The sequence below is a fragment of the Uranotaenia lowii genome, chromosome 3 (genome assembly GCF_029784155.1).
Source record: "Uranotaenia lowii strain MFRU-FL chromosome 3, ASM2978415v1, whole genome shotgun sequence".
In the NCBI taxonomy this organism is placed as follows: Eukaryota; Metazoa; Arthropoda; class Insecta; order Diptera; family Culicidae; genus Uranotaenia; species Uranotaenia lowii.
In genome coordinates this window covers 163852351-163877883 of record NC_073693.1, presented here as the reverse complement: position 1 = coordinate 163877883, position 25533 = coordinate 163852351, and the positions used below count along the sequence as shown (strand labels likewise).

Sequence of the window (25533 nt, the reverse complement as noted above, 5' to 3'; positions counted from 1 at the left end):
TCTTTAAGGAATTTATAAATTATTACAAACAGCATCAGCTGGCTCAGCTTCATAGAAGAAACAAAAATGATGTTGATTTTTCAGTGCACAAACTATTTTTTTCTATTTTTACCACCAATAAGTGAATCACAAATTCCTGATTTCTTGGCACTATTATTCGGAGTGTGTCACTTAAACAAAAGCTTGAAAATATAAATAATGTATTTGTACGAGATATACAGCTCAAATTCGAAATAATTTTACGAAAACTCAAACTTAAGTTAAACTAATTAGTGTAAACCTTATTACTTAACAACCCCAATAATATGTACCACAGGAATTTTTTAACCAGTCAGCGGAATAAATAAAATCGGTTCAAAAAATCTGAGCATAATTTTTCTTAGTGTTATATTCAGAAAAAAATAGCAACGTGAAAATCCAAGTGAATTTAACGATCGCTTTCCGTCTGAGCGTCATCTTTTGTATTCGAGAGTCTATTATATTTTTCTTTATCTAAAAAAAATTGATATTTCGATTTTGGGCAATACAGATTGTATGCAAGTTTTTCGCATGCAAGCTTTTGTCCAATTCACGTGATGATTGTGATTTTTTATTCCAAGAGGCGAAAGAAAAATTCCAAATGTTTTCCGGCTTTTTTATTTTTTAACAATTTTTTCATTACTTGCATAACCGAAGGGCTTAAAGAACTTAATTTTCGGAACAATTTTGGTTATAGCTTTTACACACTTCAATATTTCTCAAGCCAGCAACAGCGTAGAATGGGGATCTTGATCCCTTTTTTCTATTTTCATCATATCTTTTAGGGAAAATTTAGCAACTCGCCATCTTTTGGATTTTCTGACAGCTTGTAAATTCAAGTTTATATGCTCAAAACGTTAGAACGATACATGAACTCGTAGATGAACTAGAAGTAGGTATTTTCGTGAGACTTAAAAAAAAGTAATTTTTTTGAAGCTAAGGGAGACTTGATCCTTTATTCAGGAAGCCCTAATCCTTGGAGAAAAAAAAACAAACAAAACCCCAAGATAGAATGTCAATTGTTTATTTTGGTCATGTTTGTTCTCGTTTCACAATTTGTAACTGATAGAAGAAGAAAATTCCATAACTTTGTCTCAACGCTAATGACATTGCATACTTAAAGGCGCTATTTTCTATAGTTCAGAGAAAATTTATTATATTAGTCTTTTTCTCAGACAGTTGATGGATAAATTTAAGTTATTGGATAATATTAGTAATCTCGTAATCAGCAATGATCACGACCAATTCAGAAGAAAAATATACCGTGTTTAACTCTAGGGATTCAATGAAACCCAAAATCGACATTTTAGAAAACTTTTTCTAAAAACAGTTGGGAGTTTTCCGGGGGGGAGCTTTGAAAACATGGTATTAAGAAGATCATATTACGCTCGAACGATTGATATATTGGAACAAATATTTTGGTAATAATTTTCCGGGTTAGGAATATTTTAAAGTCATGAAAAAAGATCTTCAAGTCACATTTCATGAAATTTTTCAAACAAAGTTGAATGTTAAGCATTTTTGTTTGCTCCATTTGGCACATTTTTCTAGAACATTTGATCTTTGTAGGACATTCCAGTTTCGAGATATAGCTAAGGAATCAAGTATCCTCACTCTCCCCTATTTTTAGTCCTTTTGAATAGATAATTACTGGATAAACACTAGTTTTTGTAGCATTGTAGAAATTTCATGATAACCAATAATAACGATCCGTCCAGAAGAAAAATATGTCTTTTTGAACTCAAGGGATCAATTATATCCATAACATATATTTTGAAAAACTTGTTCTAAAAAAAATGTGAGATTCCTTTTGCTTTTAATAATATGGCATTTTGAAGTTCATATTATACTCTAACGATTCACATATTGGAGTAAATATTTTTTTTATGTAGTTTTTGCATGTGAAAAACATTTTGAAGTGATAAAAAAAGATCTTCAAATCACATTTTGTGAAATTTTTCAAACAAAGTTCAAAAACTCGAAAAATAAAATTTGTCGAGATAACAGCATTGTTGTTTTTTTTTGCTATTTAGCACATGTTTCTAGAACATTTGATATTTGTGAGACATTCCCGTTTCGAGATATAGCGAAGGAATGAAGTATCCCCAGGGATCAAGTATCCTTATTCTCCCCTACATAAAAAATTGATTGTTTAAACAGGGCGAAGTTATGTCAGAAATAATGCCTTTTATTATGCAATAAAAACTTATTTACTGAAGCTGTGTGTTTCGAAAATTTGTATTTAAAATTGAGTTAGTTTTCTGTCGGTCATAAAATTTCAGTGACGCTATTTTTACTTACCTGCAATATATGATATATTAATTATTCTATAGATGATTGAAAAAATCTTAACAGTTTTGAAAAAAAATGATCATGTGTTTGAAAAAAAAATAAAAATTTATTGAAGAAATTCAGAAGAATTTCAAGATTCTATCAGTGACCGTAATCGTTGACATGAATCGTCTATCGAATCAATTACCTGCTACCTTCAGTAGATACTTGCTGGTAACCGAACAAATAAACGCTATTAGTGCAGGATAAACACGAGAAGAGCTACTTGCTTGCTTGCTCAACTACACTTAGAGATAGACAGATGTATGTAGCAAGGACCAAACACAGAAGATGCAATCGGGTAGGAAATGCAATGTCGTTTTTCTTCTCTCTGGGTGGGAAAATATAAAAAAAAGGAAGAGGAAAAACCCGCTCAAGACGTGAAGAAATACTGACAGCCCACATGCAAGGACCATAAATCAAAACCATCGCCGGAAATCGTTTATTTGGTTGAGAGTTTTTTTTTCTTCTCTGTTGATGCTTCTTTGCTTTTCCGTCCATCTTTCTTGCTGCTAACCAAATCACCAGAAGAAAGTTGGGGGAGTGATTTTCCGGGGATTTTGTGAGCTATGCTGGAGCCTCACTTCTGTTGATTTCCCAGACGATCTGGCAAATTTCGTCAGGACATACCGACAGAATAGGAACGGAGCGCTGCTGAAATAAATAATCCCAACCAAATACGCTTCTCACTTTCCGAAAGATTGGACGGATTGAATTCACCTGATGGGTGTTTTATTTTTTTTATCTAGCTTGCTTTTACGAAGAAAGTTGTGGGCAGAGGATTTTCACATTCTCGGATGCTTAAGATGAAGACAGGTGAAGGGTTTAAGGGCACCGGCAAGAATCGAAATCTACTTCTAATGGAGGCATGCAATGAATTTAAAGTAGGGCCAAAGTGAGGAAAACAACACCGAGACTATTTCGATGGAAATCAGTGAGATAAAAGTTTTTGAATGGGTCAGGTGAGAGGAATTTCTATGCAAGCTGAAAGATTTTGGAAAATCCGAATAAATTGAGAAATAAAACTATTCAATCGAATAAATAATTTTTGAATCCAATTCAGATTAAGAGAAAAAAAAATAATTTAATTATTTAAAAAAATGTATGATTGAAAAAAAAAATAATAAAAAACAGGGTTTAGTCAGAAGTTCAATTACTACTTGAATAAGACTACTGAGGGAATGGGTTCAGAGCAAATCGAAGAAAAGAAGGGACTCGAATGAAAAAGCAAATTTTTTGACCCCGAAGAGCACGTGTCCAGCCTTGTTTCGATTTGGTTTCCGCTTTTTGTAGGGAGTTGGCCGATTCTGGTTCCGTTGAGGACTTGGATCGACGTGTGAGGCGAAAGACGAAGAGTTTCGAGAGCGCGACCAGAAGAAGTAGAAGAAGAAGACCAGGCCGTCTTCCGGTGGGACTTACCATAGAGCAAGAGGGATTTTCTCTTAACATCTAAAAATAAAAAGACAGCGCAATGAAGAATGAAGAAAAAGATGAATTAGTTCTACAATGATTTCTGGCTCGATCGGTGGGTTGTTGTGCAGTTAGATGGATGCTGGATGGTTTTCTGATATTTTTTGATTTTTTTTAGTATGGGATTTCTTTTGGATTTTAGTTTGTTGGTTTTGGTGATGATGATGGTGATGGTGATGGGGTTGTTTTGAAATTTTTTCCCGGGTTGGTCAATTTGGGTGATGGAAAAACATCAATCGGGTTGTGATTCGACGAATTTGGGATTCTCATGGGACAATCATGCACATAGTATGGAAATTCCGATTGGAACTGTGATTATTTTTTTGTAGATTTTGAGTGTTTGATACTGTTCTGCACATTGATTGTTAGAGTGTTGGTTGTCTCTGAAAATTTAAATGAATGGGTTGGTGAATTTTGATGAAACATGCCACATCGAAGTACATCGATGTTGATTTTCACTACTAACTCACCAGTTTTTATCACGTGTGGGTTGTTGCTGAACATTTACATTTGAAGAATTATCGAGATACATATACTTTTTATGATATAAAAGATTTTCATAAGCTTCTAAATGGCAAAGATTCTAGTTGAAAGTTGTTCTAAGTAAAGCGTTAGTCATTATTTGTGTTTTCGTTAAACAAATTTCATGAACATTAGTTTTATAAAATTTTGATTTAAACACATCCAATTCATTTATGAAATCCTTTATTCTTTTTTTTGTTATGGATGTTAATGCTTCCTTAGTAAGAATATATGGGGTTCTAATTTTTATCGAACGATGTTGAAGCAAATAATTGAATTACTAAAGCACTACATTGAAGCGATATAAATCTACAAATTTATTTAAGTTACTATGTTTTTTTTTCTACTGAAACATCAAACAATGAATTTATTATTGTTAGAAATTTTCAATAACATACGCTTCATTTTCCAGTTTCTCCTTTAGATGTAAATTTTTTTTAAATGTTCAAAGCTTGTTGCGTGTTCTTAAGCGTTCAATACTGAAACAACAAAAATTATAATGTTTTTATTTCTCAAATTTATCGGTCGATTTTATGTAATTAAAAATGGGAAGGATGTGGATGTCACTGATTGTTGGAAGTCTTTTAAGAAGTAACTTATAACCCAGTACCGTCAAATGGAGTGAATGGCAATTGTGTCTTTTTTACCACCCTACCATATTCTTTAATAATGTTCAAGACCCAAGCATGACACTCTCAATTGCAAAATGTTGGATTGGGTCTCAATCTAGTAAATTGATGATATTTTTGTAAAGAAAATTAAAAACGACAAAAAAACAAAATTGTTGAAATTGACAAAATTTACAATGTTGACTAAAGTCACTAAATGGCGAAACTGATGACATTTACAAAATTGACAAAAAAAAACAAAATTGACAAAATTGCCAAAGTTATCAAAATTGACTTAATTTTCAAAATTGATTGAATTGACTAATTGGACAAAATTGACAAAAACTACAAAATTGACAAATATAACCAAATTGACAAATCGAAAAAAATGACAAAATTTTCTAAATTGACAGAAATGGCAAAACTAATAAAATTGACAGAATTATCACCAATGACAAAACTGAAAAACTAGGCAATACTGTAAATATTGACAAAACTGGCAATAATAATAAAGAACACGAAATTGACTAAAGTAACAAAAATGACAGAACGCAAATCACAAAAATGAAAAAATGTCCTAAATTACAAAATTGACAAAAATATCAAAATTGACGAAATCTGATTATTTGACAAGTTTGATGTATTTTTACTAAATTGACTTATTTTAACAAAATTGTCAAGGTTTTAAAATTTTACAAGATTGATATAGTTGACAGAATGGACAAAATTGACAAAGTAGATAAAACTGAAAAATTTTACATGTTTGATATGTTCGAAAATTTACAAAAGTGACATAAGTCAGTGACCAAATGTATCAAATTAACATAAATGATTAAATTGGCAATATTAATAAAAGTGTAAAACATTACTAAATTGACAAGAATTGCAAATTTGACATAATGTACAAAATTGACATTATTGACTTAAAGGACAAAATTGAAAAAATTGACAAAGTTGACCAAACTAGCAAAATTGACAAAATTGACAAATTCGACAAAAATTAGTAAAGATTACCAAATTTCAAAACTGACATCGGACAAAATTGACGAAATTTAAAAAGAAAATTACAAAAATGATAAAATTTGCATAAATGGCCATTTTGACAAAATTGACAAAACTGAATAAATTGACAAAGGTGGTAAAATTGAAATAAATGACAAAACTGACAAAATTAATGTTTTTCACAAAATTGACAAGTTAGTCAAATTTTCATAAAATTTCCAAAATGGGAACAGTCGACAAGATTCACAACTTACTTACTTACTTAATGATCCCGCGCCGATCCTCCGGTGCATAGGGCCGTGGTAAAAGACCTCCACTGTTGACGATCCGGAGCCAGCGTATTCACCTGGTCCCAGTCAAGATTCTCGTCGACAGTTCGAATTTCAGCGGCTAGGCTTCGCCGCCACGAGTTTCTGGGCCTGCCTCTTCTTCGATGACCTTCTGGATTCCAGTCAAGCGCCTCTCTGCAAATCTCGTTTTCATCTTTTCGCAGCGTGTGCCCAATCCATTTCCACTTACGTTCCCGAATCTCGATTTCTAGCGCCCTTTGATGACACCGGCGATGTAGTTCCTCATTCGAGATCCAGTTGCCAGGCCACCAAGCGCGGATGATATTCCGCAGGCAGCGGTTTACAAATATTTGCAGTTTTCGCGTCGTCACCGCATATGTGCACCAAGTTTCGCACCCGTACAGCAATACGGATTTGACGTTTGAGTTGAAGATTCGGATTTTCGTTCGTAGAGAGATCTGGCGTGACCGCCAGATGTTTCGGAGACTCGCAAACGCAAATCGGGCCTTTCTGATCCGGGTTTCGATGTCTTTCCTGGTACCACCATCAGGCGTTATCTGGCTACCAAGATACTGGAAGCACTCCACTTTCTCAACTTGTTGCCCAGCTACCATGAAACTGGAGGGATTTCCTGTGTTGATTTCCATCGACTTGGTCTTTCCGACATTGACTTTGAGACCTGCTGCCTTGGAGCTTTCGGTGAGGTCGTCGAGTTTGCTCTGCATGTCCGGTTGTGTTTGGGCGAGCAAAACAATATCGTCAGCCAGGTCAAGGTCGTTCAGTTGCTCCATCGTTAAAGGATTCCACGGCAATCCTCGGTTCGGTGCACAGTCGATCGATCCAATCAGAATCTCATCCATTACGATAAGAAAAAGTAGCGGTGATAAAATACATCCTTGTCTCACTCCAGCAGTTACCGAGATTGGTTCGGACAAGACACCATCGTGCAAGATCTTGCACGAAAATGCCTCGTATTGTACTTCGATGAGATGGACTAGTTTCTCTGTGACCCCTCGTCGCCTTAGAGCCACCCAGATGTTTTCATGGTTAAGTCGGTCGAATGCTTTTTCGAAATCTACGAACACCAGCAGAAGAGAGTCCTGGAATTCGTTGATTTGTTCCAGTATGATTCGTAGCGTTGTGATGTGGTCCACACATGATCGTCCGGATCGGAATCCAGCTTGTTGCCGTCGGAGTGTAGCGTCGATTTTCTCCTGGATCCTGTTCAGGATCACTTTGCAGAGTACTTTGAGGGTTGTACAGATCAACGTTATGCCTCGCCAGTTACCGCACTCTGTCAGGTCTCCTTTCTTCGGGACCTTTACGAGGATACCCTGCATCGGCCGGGAATGTTGCAGTATCCCAGATGTCAGCGAAAAGACGGTGCAACATTTGTGCTGACAGGGCAGGGTCGGCTTTGAGCATTTCAGCAGGAATGCAATCGATTCCAGGCGCTTTGTTGGATTTCATGTTTTTGATTGCCGCTTCTATTTCAGCCAGCGAGGGCGCTTCCGAGTTGACGCCATTTATGCGACTTACTGTTGGCGCTTCAAGCTGCGGGTTCTGTTGGCCATCGCTATTCGTGACTCGGAAGAGTTGTTCGAAGTGCTCAGTCCATCGTTTGAGCTGATCTGTTCGATCGGTCAATAACTGACCTGCTCGGTCTTTCAGCGGCATTCTTGCATTAGTCCTTGCACCACTGAGGCGGCGAGAAATGTCATAAAGTAATCGGATATCTCCATTGGCGGCGGCTCTTTCTCCCTCTTCGGCTAGGGAGTTTGTCCAGGCTCTCTTGTCTCGTCTACAAGCTCGTTTAACTGCCTTTTCCAGCTCCGCATATCGTAAGCGGGCGGCTGCTTTGGCTGACCCGGTACATGCATGCTCAATTCCGACTTTCGCCTTTCTCCGATCATCGACCAACCTCCAAGTTTCATCCGACATCCATTCACTTCTTCTTCCACAAACTTTACCGAGAGTACCATGGCTCGTCGTGATAAAGGCACCACTGTTCTTCGACTGTTCCGTCAGTCGGCAGCTCCGAGGCTCAGGATTCTAGCTGTTCAACGTATGCCCTTTTCACCTCTGGATTCTCCAACCGGCGGACGTCGTTTCGACACCCGACTTTCTCCTCGCGCCGTTGGACACGCGCAACTCTCAGTCGTATCTCGCCAAGGACGAGGTGATGGTCAGATGCAATGTCTGCGCTTCGCTTGTTGCGGACATCAAGAAGGCTCCTTCTCTATTTTCGGCTGATGCAGATGTGGTCAATTTGATTTTCTGTTCGGCCATCTCGGGATACCCAAGTGACCTTATGTGCTGGTCGATGGGGGAAGAGCGATCCACCGATCACCATGTTGTTATTGCCACAAAATTCTACAAACAGCTCTCCGTTTTCGCTCATCTGTCCTAGGCCATGGCGCCCCATGATGCGCTCAAGGTCTTGATTGTCGGAGCCAATCTTTGCGTTGAAGTCGCCCTAATGGATTTGAATGTCACCCTTCGGAATTCTCTCTACCACGCTGTTCAGTTGACTGTAAAACTGCTCTTTCTCCTGCAAGTCGGCAACGTCAGTTGGCGCATAACACTGGACTAGATTTGCAAAACTGACAAAATTTACAACATAAATTTTGTCGATTTTATAGAGTTTTGTGCATTGTGACAATTACCGTAAACTGGTGGAACTTTGATCACATGATCATTGATTGCAGTTAATTTTAACGACATTGGTGGTAATAATTAAATGTTTGTTACAAAACCAGGCTTCGAGTTTCGGGGTAACTTTGATCACTATGGTTTTTACGTAACTCAACATCTTCAAATTTATTGTTTTGATGCCATTAAACAAAGAAGGCTCAAAACATCAATAAAAGTATTTTTTTTGTTTGGACTCAATTGAATTTTTCAAGGTTTTCTTTCAAAAACAAATATACTTAAAAATGGATAATGTTGCTGCATAAATGCATGCAGCAACATTATCCAAAAAATATATTCATTTTTCAATATTTTTTGGCCTCATAAACATATGAAATTTTACCTTCATGCAATTCCTTAAGTCCTCGCACTGTTCCCATGTTCTTGTTTTCTTCAAACTCAATCATTTGATAGGGTTTTTTGCCATATTTTCTATACGAGCTTTTTCATGGAAAATGACCGGTATTTTTCAACATAAAAAATTATCTTCAAATGACCATGAAAATAACACTTAAACTAATCCTGAGCCAAGAAAAAAGTTGAAATTTCACATTAAACAACCCATTCGAACCTAAATGCTTAAATTTTTTCAGGAGAGATGTTTGTTTGTGAGCCTTCAAAAAAAAAAACAGATATTTTAAGATTTTAAAATTACATTTTAAGTAACATTAAAAATCTTCTAATAAAAACCAAATGTAGCTTATTTGTAACTCAACTTATAGGCTTTCAAACGTAGTAAATAGTTTCAGATACTTAGTTAATGATGATTATCTGCAAAAATTTCATGTTGATCAAAGTTACCACGCTGATTCCCCCAGTTTACGGTATGTAAGATTTGTCCATTTTGCCAATTTAGTAAATCTTTTGATTGTATTCAATTTTGTCAGTTTGGCCAATTCAATCGTTTATTTTTCAATAATGTCGATTTGGTCAATAACGTCAAATTTGTCAATTTTTTCAATTCAGCTAATTTGGCCAATTTTGTTAATTTGATACTAATTTGTGTATTTTTACATTTTGTCATCTTTTCAATTTTATCTTTTTTACCATTTTTATCAATTTTGTCTATTTCACGATTTATGTAATTTTTTAATAATTTTGTCAATTTGTCCAACTTTGTCATAAATGTCATCAGTTTGGTAAATTTAATCGCTTTTGTCAACTTTTTCTATTTTTCGATTTAGTAAATTTCGTTAATTTTGCCATTTCAATAACTTGTCAATTATACCCAATTTGTCAGCTTGGTAAATCTATCAAAATATTGCAATTTTTGCCATTTTTGTGTGTTTTGTAAAAAAAAGTTAATTTTGTAGCAATTTTTTTAAATTAATTTTTGTAAAAATTCTTCAATTTTGTAAAAATTTACATATTTTGTTGCTTCGACAGTTTTCTCATCAAATACAAAATAACCATTTTGGCAAATTTTGTCAATTTTGTCACTTGACATTAGTTGTAAAATTTGGTCAATTTTACAAAAGTGCCCAAATTTACCTAATTTTCAAAAGTTTCCTCGCTTCCTTCTCTTCGTAGGTTCTCAGAACAAACGTTTGAATTATTTGAAAGACTTGGTTGGGCGGGCATTCTTTTTTTAAAATGTCTTCTTTATTTTTTTTTATTTTGTTTAGTTTTGGTAACCATACGCTGTCATTCAAAATAAAGAGTACATTAAGATTACCCTTATTTCAATTTTTATTAATAGAAACAGAATAGCTTGATTCTGAGACAAACAATAAGTTACAAATTATGTTATTATATGTTAGTTCAATGACTCTGCGGTGAACGTTATGAGGAAAATTCTTGAAATAAGAATGAAAGATTGAAATTGAATGACGGGTAGACAAAGCAGATGCTAAGAAGAAGACAATTTTATGGGTTTTGAAATTGAGCTAGGAGCATATTTTTAGTAAAAGCTTCAAAGGTGCAATCAGAACGTTCACAACAATGTCATTAATCTAACAGTTATGGCAACTTTTGGGCACAGAAAAGCTGTTTTTAATTATTTTTCAAACTTTTATTTATTTTTTTTATTTGAACACTTGAACTTTTGGATCTGGTTGACAAATCCTGTATGACTACAATCGTTAATAAAAATCGAGTGAATTCGGTTGAAATTAGGTACTAAAATCTATTTATATAAAAATTAATTTCTGTCTGTCTGTCTGTCTGTCTGTTCTCTATAGATTTGGAATCTACTGAACTGATTTGCGTGAAACCGGGCAGGGTGGGATATTGCAGGCCAGGGACGGTTTCTATTATAGTTTGAGACCCCTCCCTCTCACAGAGAGTATGGAGGGGGCCTCCCAATTAAAAATAAAAAGTCTTCATAACTCTACAACCGATCTTGCAAATAGAACCAAATTTGGCATGGGAGTGTATTTCGGTACGATAAATGTTTTTATTATAGTTTGCTTTTTCTTATAAGGTGATAAGAAGGGAGCAGGGATGTTCTCTTAAAAAAAATTTCATAACTAAGCAAATGGATCCAAATTGAGGGTATTTGAAAACGAGGAATGTTTTTATGGTTTTATGAGTCACCTCCCCCTCTCAGCGAGGAGAAAGAAAAGGGGAGGGGAGCTTCGTATTATTTGGTACCTATCACTCTTTCAAAGGGGGTGATAGAGATAGGCGGGGAAGCTCACTTACAATTTTCAGCATAACTGGAGAGGTGATTTAACATATGGAACCAAATTTAGCATGTGATTCAATTTGCATACGAGAAATCCCAAGTAACCAAAACTCACATAGCTACATCATCTTGTAAGATTACAGTTGACGTTTCGCTGAGTAAAAGGTACTCGAGCGAAATAAAATCCGTTTCCTTGAGAGCTTCATTTGGACTTCTAAACGAACATCAAAAGTCTAAACAAGTAGCATATAACATATTTGTGGGTTTGGGCAGAATGACAGCTTGCTGTTAAATTCCTTCAAAAAAAAAAAAAATGTGCGTTCTATATACCTTAAAAAGTCCGGATATCAAGCTTATCGTGCTTCGTTACGAACTTCTTGCGAACTATTTGATTCCATGCGGAACTTCTTATGAACTTTTTGGTTCCCTGCAGAACTTCAATGTGAATTGAGTTGTGTCAAAATTTTCAAATGGTTTGTTTACATTCTCTTAGAAAATTTTTCGAAGGCGTTCTCAATTTGTGAACAAAAATGGATTATTTACAAAAATAAGAAAGAATGCTCTGTTGTGGTATGAGCCTACTTGGTTGAATGATTCAACTGAATCAAAGCAATCGAAAGATTCCTTTTAATTCAACCACGGTAAATGAAAAGTATTTCAAGTTGAAATACTGGTATATTTATGAACTTTTCATTTACCGTGGTTGAATTAAAAGGAATCTTTCGATTGCTTTGATTCAGAAGAAAGAATGGTTTCTTTATTACCGTCGCCGGCTATTGGAACAAAAATGGGATGAGGAAAGAACATTACATAAGTAAGTACATAAAAAAATAGTATTAGGAGAATATTTTTCTAATTAAAAGTTAAATTTAAACACCAGTTTTCCTTGAACCAGAGTTGTCAAACACAAACCCTTCAGTTTTGTAACATCAAATAACCTTTCTTATGTCGATGGTGAATTGGACAAAAAATGGGTGGAGGGAGAAACATAAATAAAGTTAAAATTATTTGGGAAATGCATATATATCAGCGATTGTATGTTATAAGGTTACAATTTAAATAACATATAAATATTCACTTTCAGACTACATTTCATAGTGTTAACGTTTTCCGCATTAGTAGAAACATAGTAATTCCGATTCTTCTTATTTCCCTTTTCTATGAAAGTAACTCTTACTGCAACATCCAGCACCTAGTGCACTCCTACAAACATCAAAGGCAGAATATTTCGACGGGAAGTACATTGATGGACACTTTGGAAATGTGAGTCGATTGAGCTCAATATTTTTCCAATGTTGAATGCGTTGATTTGATTTTGATTTTCTTAAATTTAGTTTTCTGGTTTCAGCCAATCTAAAATGTACAGAGTAAGGTGGGGTAAAAGTACGAGTCGGGTAAAAGTACGTTTTAGGATTATCACAAACCAAGAACAGTAAAATTCAAAATTCTGGCGTGGATTGATAGTGATTTAGACTGCCAACAACCTGCTATAATTTTTTTTTCGTAGAGATTGAAAATACTCCGAAAAATGAGGTAAAGTAGCTTTTTTGCTTGAATGATGTAATATTTCAAATAACGGCAAACATGTTTATGCAATCCAAAGTCTAGCTTTCAATCAAAGTTATAATGTGTCTTTTTAGTTGTTTTCAATCACTACCAAATGCCGAAGAAAGAATTTAATTACTATGTCTCTGTTCTGCACAATAAACTGTGAATCATAAGAAACCTTGAAGGGGCAAAAGTACGAATTGCAAATGGGGCAAAAGTACGAAAGGTCTACTGAAGTAAATCTGAACGGAATATTTTAACTTCTTTTTTAAATGCTCTGGAAACATCAACGCATATTTTTGTTTCTACAAGACTTGCTCGCGCGAAAAATTACTCAAATACGATGAAAACTGGATTTCGAAAACCTGCTGAATATAAACAGTAAGTGTAGAACTTCGAATTCGCACAGGTTATTTGCCCATGTATAGGATTTGTATCCGAAGCGAACAAAGAAGCCGCTGCTGTAAGCAGAGATTAATACAAAATAATTTTCCTGTTGACTTCATGCAGAATTCTGGCATTTTGAATGGTCGTACTTTTACCCCACATCATTCGAACTTTTGCCCCAGAGGTGGGGTAAGAGTACGTTTCGATAGCAGTTAGGCATTTTCACTACTGCTATCAAATGCGTCGATCGATTATCTTCGTAATTTTGTAAAAGAGAGATAAGAGTCTAAAGAATCATATGCTGTTCTTGGTTTTTTAGGAAACAACCGGCAAAATTTTCAAAAAATAGGAGAGCACTAAGGTCGTACTTTTACCCCACCATACTCATGTGTTTTAATTTAGTAAAATATTAAAAAATTAGAAATAAATTACAACTTCCTTCTGTAGAATCTGTTTCTGCAGTTTTTAAAAATTGGATTGTATTGTAAAGAAATTGTAGCGGCTTGTTCACGGCCCACATATTTAAGTATATTCCTTTTTGAACTGCAAATAAACATTATACAATGATATACAAATGTCACAGAAAAGAATTCAGCTCGTGCGCTTACGTTCAAATTTAAATGTTGCGGATATGACTCACACGGAGATTATCTATGTATTCATGATGTGCAAAACTGAAGACAAGGATAATTTATTTCGTACGGCAGCCCTCGTTTCACAACTTTTGTTTTGTGTTTACGAGTTTTGCGAATGTTTACGGATTTTGGATGCAAATTAAATAAGACAGCCGTTTCGGAAGCACGCGGCGATACAGTTTGTAAGTGCAGAAATGTGAAGTGATTTTAGAACATATTGTGTAAATTAAGTGTGTTAATTCGAAAAATTTTTATATTTTTTATCTGAATACAGTTTTTATGAAGATGGCCGAAATTATCCAGTAGGCTGAAACGTAAGAAATTATTATTATTTGACTCGACAATCACCGAAAAATATCAACTTAAAAAGATAACAACAACTTTTGTTTATACTTTTTGAAGCTGATTGATTACTGTTTTTCAAGATCAAAGCAAATCAGAATTCAAAGTAAAAAACGACTTTAAAACGCTTTATTTTTGCGAGATGTTTTTTTTTTCAAAGTTTCATTTGAAGCTGAATAGCCTCAGTCTTGTTTATGGAACTTGAAGTATAAGAACTTAAAATTTCAGCTGAGTAGAACGCTATAAAGCCTTCAATCAGGGCTGAGTGAGCTTCTATGGAACCATTCTACGGAAATTTTGGTTACTTGGGTTGATTCTATGATAAATTGAAGCCCTTCCTTTCTTTCAGCGGGGAGATATAAAGTGGGAAGTGGGGCTTTCATACATTTTTTTTGCATTAATCGAGAAATAATCAAGCATATAAAATCAAATTTACCATTAAAGGATATTTGAAAACGAGAATAATTACTATGAATATTGAGTACTCACTCTTCTATCCAATATGGAGATAGGGAGAAGGATGGGCTTCTTTTTAAAGGTTTTGTATAACTCGAGAACTAATCAAGCACATACCTATTTTGGCATGCGTTGGTGTTTCAATACGAGAAATATTTCTATTTGCAACAATTCCTTATTTGCAGTAGTAGAATAGGATTGGGAATATAGAAAGTGAGGAGATAGGCTTCCATATATTTTTTGTATAATCCAAGAATTTATCTAACAAAAGGACAAATAGGAAGTGGGGAGAAAGCCCCAACACAATTATGTAAGTAGAAGTTCTAAATTTATGCAAACAAAGCCAGCAAATGGACTCAAGCATGGCATGGAAAGGTTTTTGGTATATGTTGTTACGTTTTTTTAAAGACCCTTACGCCTTACAGTGTGGAGAGGGGAAAATTGGGGGTGGGACGGACAGAAGGGCTCCCTTTAAAGTTTGTGCCACACGAATACACAAAAATGCCTAAAAGACAATAAAAATTTGAATAATTTCTAAAAAAATTCATTCGTTTTTTAAAGGTGTAGCAAAGCTAATCGGGTCAGCTAGTACAGCATATAAACCAACATCATGTGCTTAGCTGTGCGACGATTATCAAATCACCCAATAATTCCAGGTCGAAAATATACATAAATCTAAATTGTACAATCTGTGTATAATTTGAAGAGAATCTTAAATCTTCTTTTCTACTGCGATAACTGGAAACCTATAGGGAAAATCATTGTCAATATTGGTTTATCGATGTTCAGGAAATGTTTCAAATTATCAAACTTCTTTTCAAATTTTGTTTTACCATAATCAAGATTTTATTATTATACAAGAGTTTCATCTGAATCCAACCAATTGAAAGTGAATTGTTTTGAAAAAAAAAAAGGATTCAAGTACAACTCTCTTTTACTAAAGTGTACACAATCTAAAGTCCTAGATAGTCAACGTACCTTCCTACCTACTTGAGCTATTTTTAGAGCCCTGACTTTGAGATTGTTGAATGACAGAGTCCATCCGTTCGTCTGTGTCGGTTTGCTGCTGTCTGTCCGCCTGACTGTCTTCTCCTCTGTCCTTCTGCTCGTTTTGTCGGATGATTTCCGAAGCTTGATCTCAGCTGCTGCACCCAAGAATTTGCAAGGATATTTAGCATTTTGCTTGAACATTCGAGCATTACTCTTGAATGGAGCAGACCGTTTTCGGAGCTTTGTTTTGGCAATATGTAAACTGCATAGCAAAATGAATCTTTATAGCTTTATGACTTGAATTTCTTCGCCGGCGGAGATCTGAGTAAGTAATTGAAACGTGAGGCGTTTACAGACAACGTACTCGAGTTTGGAGAATTGAAAACTTTTTGTGTTTTTTCCTCCATAATCAAATGAATCACTTTTTATTTTAGATTTTTCAGAGCTTTATGATTCACCATTCTCATCAGAGAAAAGAATTTTTAATGAAAGTTTCTCTTCGTAGCCCCCGTTATTTATGGTTTTGGATAAAGCCTGTAAAATTCCCCAAAAACATTCAAACAGTACAAAAGCCACAACGAACCACAAACGATTGTCACGTCGAAAGTGATACCAACTTTCTGTTATGTTGGCGTGGTGGTACTGCTAATGCAAGCAGCATCAAAACCGACAGAAGTTGGTACCATTCCAGTAGCAGCATCCTACCGTTCATTTCCGCCTCCATTTGTGGAGCCGTTTGTGAAATTTCGAAATTCCGAGAATGGCATATAGTAGCTATAGGATGGCACCTAACTACACACAGCGAACGGAATCCGGCCGGAAATAAACCTCATTTCAAAGTTATTCTGCACCCATTGGTCCGGAAGTGAGACAGCAGTGCCGCTCGAGTGGAGCGAATGTGACACTGCTGCTTAGTGTGCTCACTGATGCTGTGATACTGGTTCAGAGGCGTAGGCGAAGTTATTAGTGGGGAATTATCCTTTGCTTGAAATGCAAACACTTTTGATTATTTGCTTTATTAAAAATATTTTTGATCTAAAATTTTATTTTTTTTTTAAATTTAATGCCTTAGCACAACATTCTCGGCCGAGGGATGCAGAGTATCCTCGTAAAGGTCTCGAAGAAAGGAGACCAGACAGAGTGTGGTAAATGGCGTGGCATAACTCTGATCTGTACAACCCTCAAAGTGCTCTGCAAAGTGATTCTGAACAGGATCCAGGAGAAACTCGACGCTACACTCCGACGGCAACAAGTTGGATTCCTATCCGAACGATCATATGTGGACCACATCACAACGCTGTGAATCGTACTAGGACAAATCAACGAATTCCAGGACTCTCTTCTGCTAGTGTTCGTCGATTTCTTAAAGCATTCGTCCGACTTAACCATGAAAACATCTGGGCGGCTCTAAGGCGTCGAGAAGTCCCAGAGAAACTAGTTCATCTCATCGAAGCACAGTACGAGGCATTTTCGTGCAAGGTTTTGCACGACGGTGTCTTGTCCGAACCAATCCCGGTAACTGCTGGAGTGAGACAGGGATGTATTATATCCCCGCTACTTTTTCTCATCGTAATGGATGAGATTCTGACTGGATCGATCGACTGTGCATCGAACCGAGGATTGCCGTGGAAGCCTTCAACATTGGATCAACTGAACGACCTTGACCTGGCTGACGATATTGTTTTGCTCGCCCAAAGACAACAAGACATGCAGAGCAAACTTGATGACCCCACCGAAAGCTCCATGGCAGCAGGTCTTAAAATCAATGCCGGAAAGACCAAGTTTATGGAGTTCAACACAGGAAATCCTTCCAATTTCGCGGTAGCTGGGAAACAAGTTGAGAAAGTGGAGTGCTTCCAGTTCTTGGTAGCCAGATAACACCTGATGGTGGTACAAAGAAAGACATCGAAACCCGGATCAGAAAGGTCCGATTTGCGTTTGTGAGTCTCCGAAACATCTGGCGGTTATGCCAGATCTCTCTACGAACGAAAATCCAAATCTTCAACTCAAACGTCAAATCCTCATTGCTGTATTGGTGCACATATGCTGTAACGACGCGAAAACTGCAAGTATTTGTAAACCGCTGCCTGCGGAGTATCATCCGCGCTTGGTGACCTGGCAACTGGATCTCAAATGAGGAACTACATCGCCGGTGTCATCAAAGGGCGCTAGAAATCGAGATTCGGGAACGTAAGTGGAGATGTATTGAGCACACGATTCACAAATAAAAACTGTATCAAAAAGTCATTAACAACTTATTCAAAAATGGGTGAACTTATTTTTGTGTGCATGAAATCAAAAGTTTGTTTTCATAATTCTAAAGTGTTGAGCAATGAATTTTTTCGGATCAGTTTTTTCATCTTCACTATGGTTTGTATTGATCTTGAAACTAGAAATAAAGTTCTGCATTGAAAAGGGTAATACCTAGAACCAAATCGCAAAACGGTTCAAAGTACCCACACAAGCGTGAAAAATATCATCGACAAATATGGCAACGAGTCTAGAGTCATTTTCCGGCCATTTGAACGTTAATAAAATAATAAAGAATTATTCGAAAAACAAATAAATTGGAATAAATTACAAGAAAGCTTGTATGCAACAAAATTGCATACTATATCAATGCACAAAACCTATATGTCTATCAAGTAATTTTTTAATAAAATTTGTTTAAATAATTCAAGAAAACAAAAAAAAACTCCCATAAAATAACTCCCATCTTTCAATATTTATGTTTTGGTCTTGTAAACTTTCGAATATATGAATTTTTGTTTCGAAATGTATGTGTATGCTGTATGTTGGTTATCCACCATGGGTTTACGAATTCACCACAGTTTCTGCCTAAGTATGTGCTCACATGCATTCTTAGATTATTAGGTTCGACAAATCTCCAATGCAACACGTACTTCATACCCGGACCCCATGGCTTCGTATGAACTGTTATTTATTTATTTATTTATTTATTCTGTATTTATGCAACGTAAGATTGGAAATCTTTTAATTTGTTACATTGTGAGATAAGATTCGTTTGAGAAAAAAAAACAAAGATCAGAAATAACTGTTTCTGAAAGTGTACCTATTCTTTTTGTGTATACTAACTTTAACTGTTCAGTTTTGCCAATAAACTCTCCCTAAAACCTCTTCTACTATTAATGTTCTTGATAGCATTAGGTAGTTGATTCCAATTTGCGATACCTCTAACTAGAAATGAGCAATTATAGTAATTGGAGCTATGGTTTGGTATTTGGAAGCTGGAAGAGCGTGAATTTCGAAGTGGTATGAGTAGAGATCTTAAATACATTGGTTTTCTTATAGTAATTAAATTGTGCATTACCATACAACAGCGGAACTGATAAAATTTTTCAAAACAGCATCCGAGAAGATGTTTCTGTAAATAGGTGACACTGGAAAAACGAGATAGTTTGAATACGTATCTAACGCAGGCATTTAAAGCCACTTTGAGTCTAACAATAAAACTAGACGGTGCGTTGTGAACTACAAAATTGCCGTATGTAAAATGAGGTAAGATGAATGTTTTAAAAAGTTTAAGCTTGGATTGAACACCTAAGGATCTTGTTGTTATATTTAGCTGTTTGAGAGTGCAATAAATTTTAGCGCATTGGTTTTTTATTTGAGATCCCCAGTGAAAGTTTTTATCGAAAATTACACCAAGGTTATTTACTTTGTCAACAAAAGTCAGAGGTTCAGAATTCAGAACTAAATCGGGAGGAATAAGTGAACGTTTTGATTTATCGATGAAAAGGGCTTGGGTTTTTGAGGCATTTATAGGAAGCAAGTTATTTGTTGACCATTGGTATAAACTCAAAAGATCCTGATTTATTTTTAGAGTCAAATCAGAGCAGTTATACTTGCCATAGTTACAAAAATACAGTTGCACATCATCGGCAAACATATGGATGGAGCAATGAGATAGTATACGTGGGAGATCATTGATGAACATTGAGAATAAGATAGGTCCCAGAACAGAACCTTGTGGAACTCCCGATTTGATGTTTATAAATCTCGATAAATTTTTCTGGTAAAAAACCGCTTGTTGCCGATCCTCCAAGTATGATTTGATGAGGTTTGCTGCGGATGAACTGAAGGAAAACGAGGAAATTAGTTTGTTATACAATTTGCCATGTGAAACGCGATCGAAAGCCTTCGAAAAATCAATCAAAAGAAGTATAGCAATTCCTTTCTTGTCAATGCATTTGGCAATATCATCGTGTACTTTTATCAAAGCACTTTCAGTACTATGATTTTTACGAAAACCAGACTGGAAATCATGTAAAAGCTCGTTTCGGTTTATATGCAGAGATATTTGTTCCTTTAAAATCTTCTCAAAAACTTTGGATAACGCGCAGAGCAGGCTTATGGGTCGTAAATTAGAAATTGCATCACAGTTTGATTTTTTAGGCAGAGGTAATATTTTTGAAACTTTCCAATCAACAGGAAATTTAGAGAAAGTGATGATACAATTGAATAAATGTTTGAGAACAACGAGAATTTCGGGAAGAACAATTTGAATTAGCTTAATAGGAATGTTATCGAAACCAGTCGCATTTGATTTGATAGAATACACGGCGTTTATTATTTCATAATCTTCGACTAGCTTGAACTTGAATCCATAAGAGCTAAGTGGTGGTGTAAACGAGCTTGGACATTCCGTAAAATTTGTAGAAAAATAAGTATTAATTTCATCTGCTGAGTAGTCACTATTTTGATGAGGTTTGGAGGATTTTTTAGTTAAACCAATTTTCTTGATGTTTCTCCAAACAGCTTTAGGTGGAAGATTAAAGTCGATTCTTTTTTTGTCGAAGTTTCTTTTAGCATTTTGAATGAGAGTGTTAACTTGATTTCTTAATTGTTTAAAGTAGAACAAATTATTTGGAGTTTTATTGCGTTTCCAATTTTGATAAGCCAAATTTCTATTAATAATGGCAAATTGTATATCATTGGTGAACCACAGGTTTTTCTTGAATTTCTTAAATTTTAAAGGAAAGAACGTTTCATGAATATAATTGAGTTCAGTATTGAGAATATTCAAAATTATATCAGGGTCGTTAATGCTTATGTATCTTTCATAATTTATATTTTGAAGCGCTGAATTTAAACTGTTGAAATCGTAGTTTGTGTAATCGCGATACCAGTATCCTGTAACAGGATGATCACGTTCGAAGTTAAGTGTACAGAAGATAAGATCGTGGTGAGAAATTCCAGGAACTGAGACTTGATTGAATTTGGATACTAATTCTGATGAATTTGTCAACAGCAGATCGAGTAAGGAACATCCTATATTGTGAAAAAATGTTGGTTCTGTGCCTACACTTCTTAATGATAATAACTGTAAAGAATCTTTAAACCGCTGGGAAAATGATGTGCGCTTCAGTAAATCCGTATTGAAATCACCTATAAGGAATGAATGTTCATAGTTGAGTCCAAATTCATGGAAATGATTGATAAGAGTTTCAGAACAGTCATTTTTCGGAGGATTATAATAAACCCCAACCAATATTCGGTTTACACTTATTGATAATTCAAAAATAAAATATTCTGAGGAATTTCTAGAATTCATAAGGGTGGTAGATTTTTTAAGAATTTTATGCTTCAAATTATTTCGTATATAGATACATATACCCCCACCGTGACGATTTCGGTCATTCCGAAGGACATAAAAGCCATCGATGTGTATTTGAGGATTGTATCCCATTTACCCGAAAACCATTGCCCAGAATGAATTTTTCCCAGAATGACAAATACCCGAAATCAAACCCCAGAATGAACCATTTCCCAGAAAAAAAATCCCCAGAATGCACCATTTACCAGAAATTTTTTTCCCAGAATGGACCATTTCCCAGAATTTTTTTCCCCAGAATGGAACATTTACCAGAATGGCACAAATCCCAGATTTTTCCCCTAGCATTTTTATTTATTTTTTTTTTCTAATGAATTCTTGTATATTTCAAAATGATTTTTTAAATGAAATTACGACTTTGAAATTTTTCAACTAAATTTATTTTAGAACCAATATTGTGCTTTGTTTATGGTTTGGGCACTTTAATTGATTCAATGCTTACCATGGTCCTTTAAAAAACCGTTTTGGTATCCGACTCCTCACGCTGCGCGTTCGAACTTGAAAGACGTTTTGTCCTTCACGCTGTCGCGGGGCGGACGGGGCTAAGGGATCACCCCTAGCTTTCACGTAGACCTAGGAAGCCCCGGCAGACCTAGACCAATGTATTAGGGCCGCCGCTTCCGACGGCGGGTCGGCGGCCTCCTCGGATTTGGGAGCTTCGGCGGCTTTGTGCCGCCTCAGCCCCTTCATCCTCGTTGGTTGCGGCTTTGCCGCAAAAGAATAAAGTTTTGAAACCCCATTTTTTGTAACAATCCCTTTTTTTAAATAATTTCTAGTAAAGATGAATGTTCTCAATTTTCTGGGAAATGGTTCTTCTGGCGAAAAAATTTCTGTTACATGGTTCATTCTGGTCAAAAAATTTCTGGGAAATGGTACATTCTGGCGAAAATTTTTCTGGGGAATGGTTCGTCTGGGGAAAAAAATTCTGGGGAATGGTTCTTTCTGGCGATTGGAATTCTGGGGATTTTTCATTCTGGGCAATGGTTTTCGGGTAAATGGAGTACAACCGTATTTGAGAATTGCGAATTGTATCGTCCATCCAAGTTTCAGTCATGCAAATAACATCTGCTTTGCTGTCATGAAAAATATTCCTCAATTCTTCAAATTTAGTCATATGACGTGCACAGAGGCTTTGTACATTAATATGGCAAACATTTATATAACTGTTACTCATGGCTGCATTTAAAACTGCCTTGGTTATATGTGAAGAGGTATCGTTGGAACTAGGACTAGCCATTGTCAATTAAATAAGCTGTGAAGAAGAAGGTCAGAGAGGGTGTCTTGGCAAAACTTAGAGCTAATGTGTGAGGCATGAAAACTAGATTACTATTCATTTCTAATAACCAAAATAAGAAAAATCGTATGAAAATATGTGGTATGTACTGGTATGATTTAGAGCATTAAAATTTAAACAAAAAAAAAAAAACAAGGAAAGCTTAATTCAAACGAACCTGTTAAGTGTTGATAAGACATGTTTATCATCAAGTGTGAAGCACAGTGTAAGCTAAAACAGGAGAAGCATAGCACGGAACTATTTTCCGCACATTCAGGAATGACGTCAGCAGGATCCGATCAGCAACAACAGCTACAGACTTTCAGGAAGGGCATGGATACAAGGATAACTTAAGGAAAGGATTATTGTTGGGAAGGAAAGGGATTTATCAAGGATAGGTAAATACTTTCAGGAGCGGACGGAGTCAAAAGGATTGCTAGGATGGAGTCAAAGGAACATTTGGGAAGGAAATGAAAAGCTTTTAAGGAAGGGATTGATGACATTGGCCGGGCAGTTGGTCCACTCGTTGTATTGGTTTAAATTCAGATGAACCAGGCAGCTTAATGAACACTGTTCCGTCTCTCGTCTGCACGTTTTGTAGAGCACCCACCTTCTTCAATTTAATCGCTTCAGATCGAATGGCTCTAGCATGTTGCGTCAGATTTTCATTAATGAAAATACGACTGTCGTTGTCAAATCCGATGTTACGCAGGGATAAGGAACGGTTTCTCAGGTAAGCCCGGTAGAATTCACTTTTAGAGTTCCGTAAAGCAAATTCGCAGAGTAATAGTGGTGATGATCCATGTTTAATTGGTGGTTTGGAGAGGCGCAATAACTTTGCCAACGGATAAGTGGTAAAACCAAGCGCCGAACATATATTTTGGTAAATGACATCCAGATCCTCTCCCTCCAGGTATGGAATCCCGGAAAACACGAGCTCGCGATTTCTTTCTAGCTTTTCGGTACCTTCGACACTGTTTTGTAGATCAGCACGAATAGATTGGATGTCATTGTTGATTCCGGTGACATTCCCAGAACATTCCTCTTTCAACACTGCAAGCTGCTCTTCCAGACACTCAATCCGTTGCCGCAACTCACCGGTACATTTCTCAATCTTGGCCTCGATGCCGGATAGAACTCTATCATTCTCTGCAGCCATCATTCGACGCATTTTATCCCACAGATCGGTAAGAGACTCTACTTCTTCATTGTCGCTGGAAACCATCAGATCTTCTTTTGAGCGTTTCGGAGGTCTCTCATCAGCAAACAAGGCTGGCAGAGATGATGTGGATCTGGTTGTTATTGCTGTTGGGCGGCAAGTGTTGAGGGTATTCACAGACTTGTTTTTGTTTTTGTCCATTACTATTACTTCTCGTTCTTCTTCGGTTTTTCTGAAGGGGTAAGCTTTTTGTTATCACAAGAGTGAAATGTTACACCAATGGGGTAGCACGAACTACAACTGAGTTATTTCTTAATTTTTGGATATAATCGCTCGAAAAAGTTTTCACTTTCAGTAACGGGACTCACTACCGCACTTCACTGATGGAATCGTTTGAACTTTATTTAGTAATGGATTGTATTTTGGGTGGTAATTAACGATTTTCTCACGATAGTCTTAAACACGCGTTTGTTTCATTACCCTTCAGAAACCCATGTTATGTAGTGAATGTATTGTGTTGATGTAGGTATATTTTGGAAGAACGAATCAATCAGGTGGGCTAGTTTACTTACAGGTATTCCGGCATCCGTGTATATACCTGGCCAGCTGGCAACTGATTGAACATTCTTATTATATAGTCAGTTATATGAGGAAACACATTTTACCTGTCGGCCAATTATGGGAATCGAACCCAAAAGTTTTTATTGCCGATACCGGGAATCGAACCCAGTACGCCTGGCATACCAAAACCAGACTCGCGCCAGCCTATCTTCTAGACCACATCGGCGCTTTTTTATGAATTTTTCTTTCGAAATTTACATAAAAAACTTCAAACTTTATTTATTCCCCCTTCGGATGTTTTGAAAAATTCGAGGGGGGGGGGCACAAGAAGAAATTGATATTTGTTCCAGCCAAACTGGAAAAGATTTTTCACTTTCGATAGAAGTTGGTAAGCTAGACTTCAGATTATTCATCAAATCTTGTGAAAACTTACCATCCTTTTGTTTCAAAATATGCCATTTCTTTACCGATGATTTAGCTACTGTCAACAGTTTTCGAAACGGAAGAACGCTGACAGAATCGGTGAAGATTACGTGGGAACCAACTTCTGTAGGGGAACTCGGTCCAAAATGCGCAGAGCGGGCAAGATGTCCCACCATCAGTATTTCACTAATCAAACATTTTTCAACATTTCTGAAAATGCCAGTTTATTCCATTTACACTTTTGTGCGTTCATAAACATTTTTGGATCTTTTGAGTATCTTATATCACGTAAATTTGACGAAAAACGAAAAGAAAATTTTAGGAAATTTTCTTGCAATTTTTCAACTTTTCCCGTAAGGAATAACGCCAACTAAAAGCAAAAAAATCCACCTGTCATCTGTTTTTATGATAAACACTGGTCTTTACATTCATCAAAAAACAAAAAATTCTAATTCAATAATTATTCATATTTTTTGAGCGATTTTAAATGAAAATGACAAGGTGGGGCAAAGCGCGCCACGTCCGCTTATCTTCAAGCATGTTTCATATTTATTTAAACTTATGTT

At 36.0% G+C, this 25533-nt stretch overlaps 1 protein-coding gene across 8 annotated transcripts in view; it reads right to left on the bottom strand.

Moving 5' to 3' along the window:
- LOC129751162 (band 7 protein AGAP004871) overlaps nucleotides 1-25533 on the bottom strand; it is a 544098-nt gene that overhangs the window by 63886 nt on the left and 454679 nt on the right. For 2 of the 8 annotated variants that reach the window (XM_055746506.1, XM_055746508.1), the window contains exon 2: nucleotides 3769-3798. The exons of 5 other annotated variants lie outside the window; for them this stretch is intronic. In XM_055746506.1, coding sequence (XP_055602481.1) covers nucleotides 3769-3798 — 30 coding nt within the window. Of the gene's footprint in view, nucleotides 1-3768; nucleotides 3799-4739; nucleotides 4821-25533 lie in introns of all 8 variants that reach the window. One more of the 8 variants, XM_055746511.1, reaches the window with a different exon arrangement.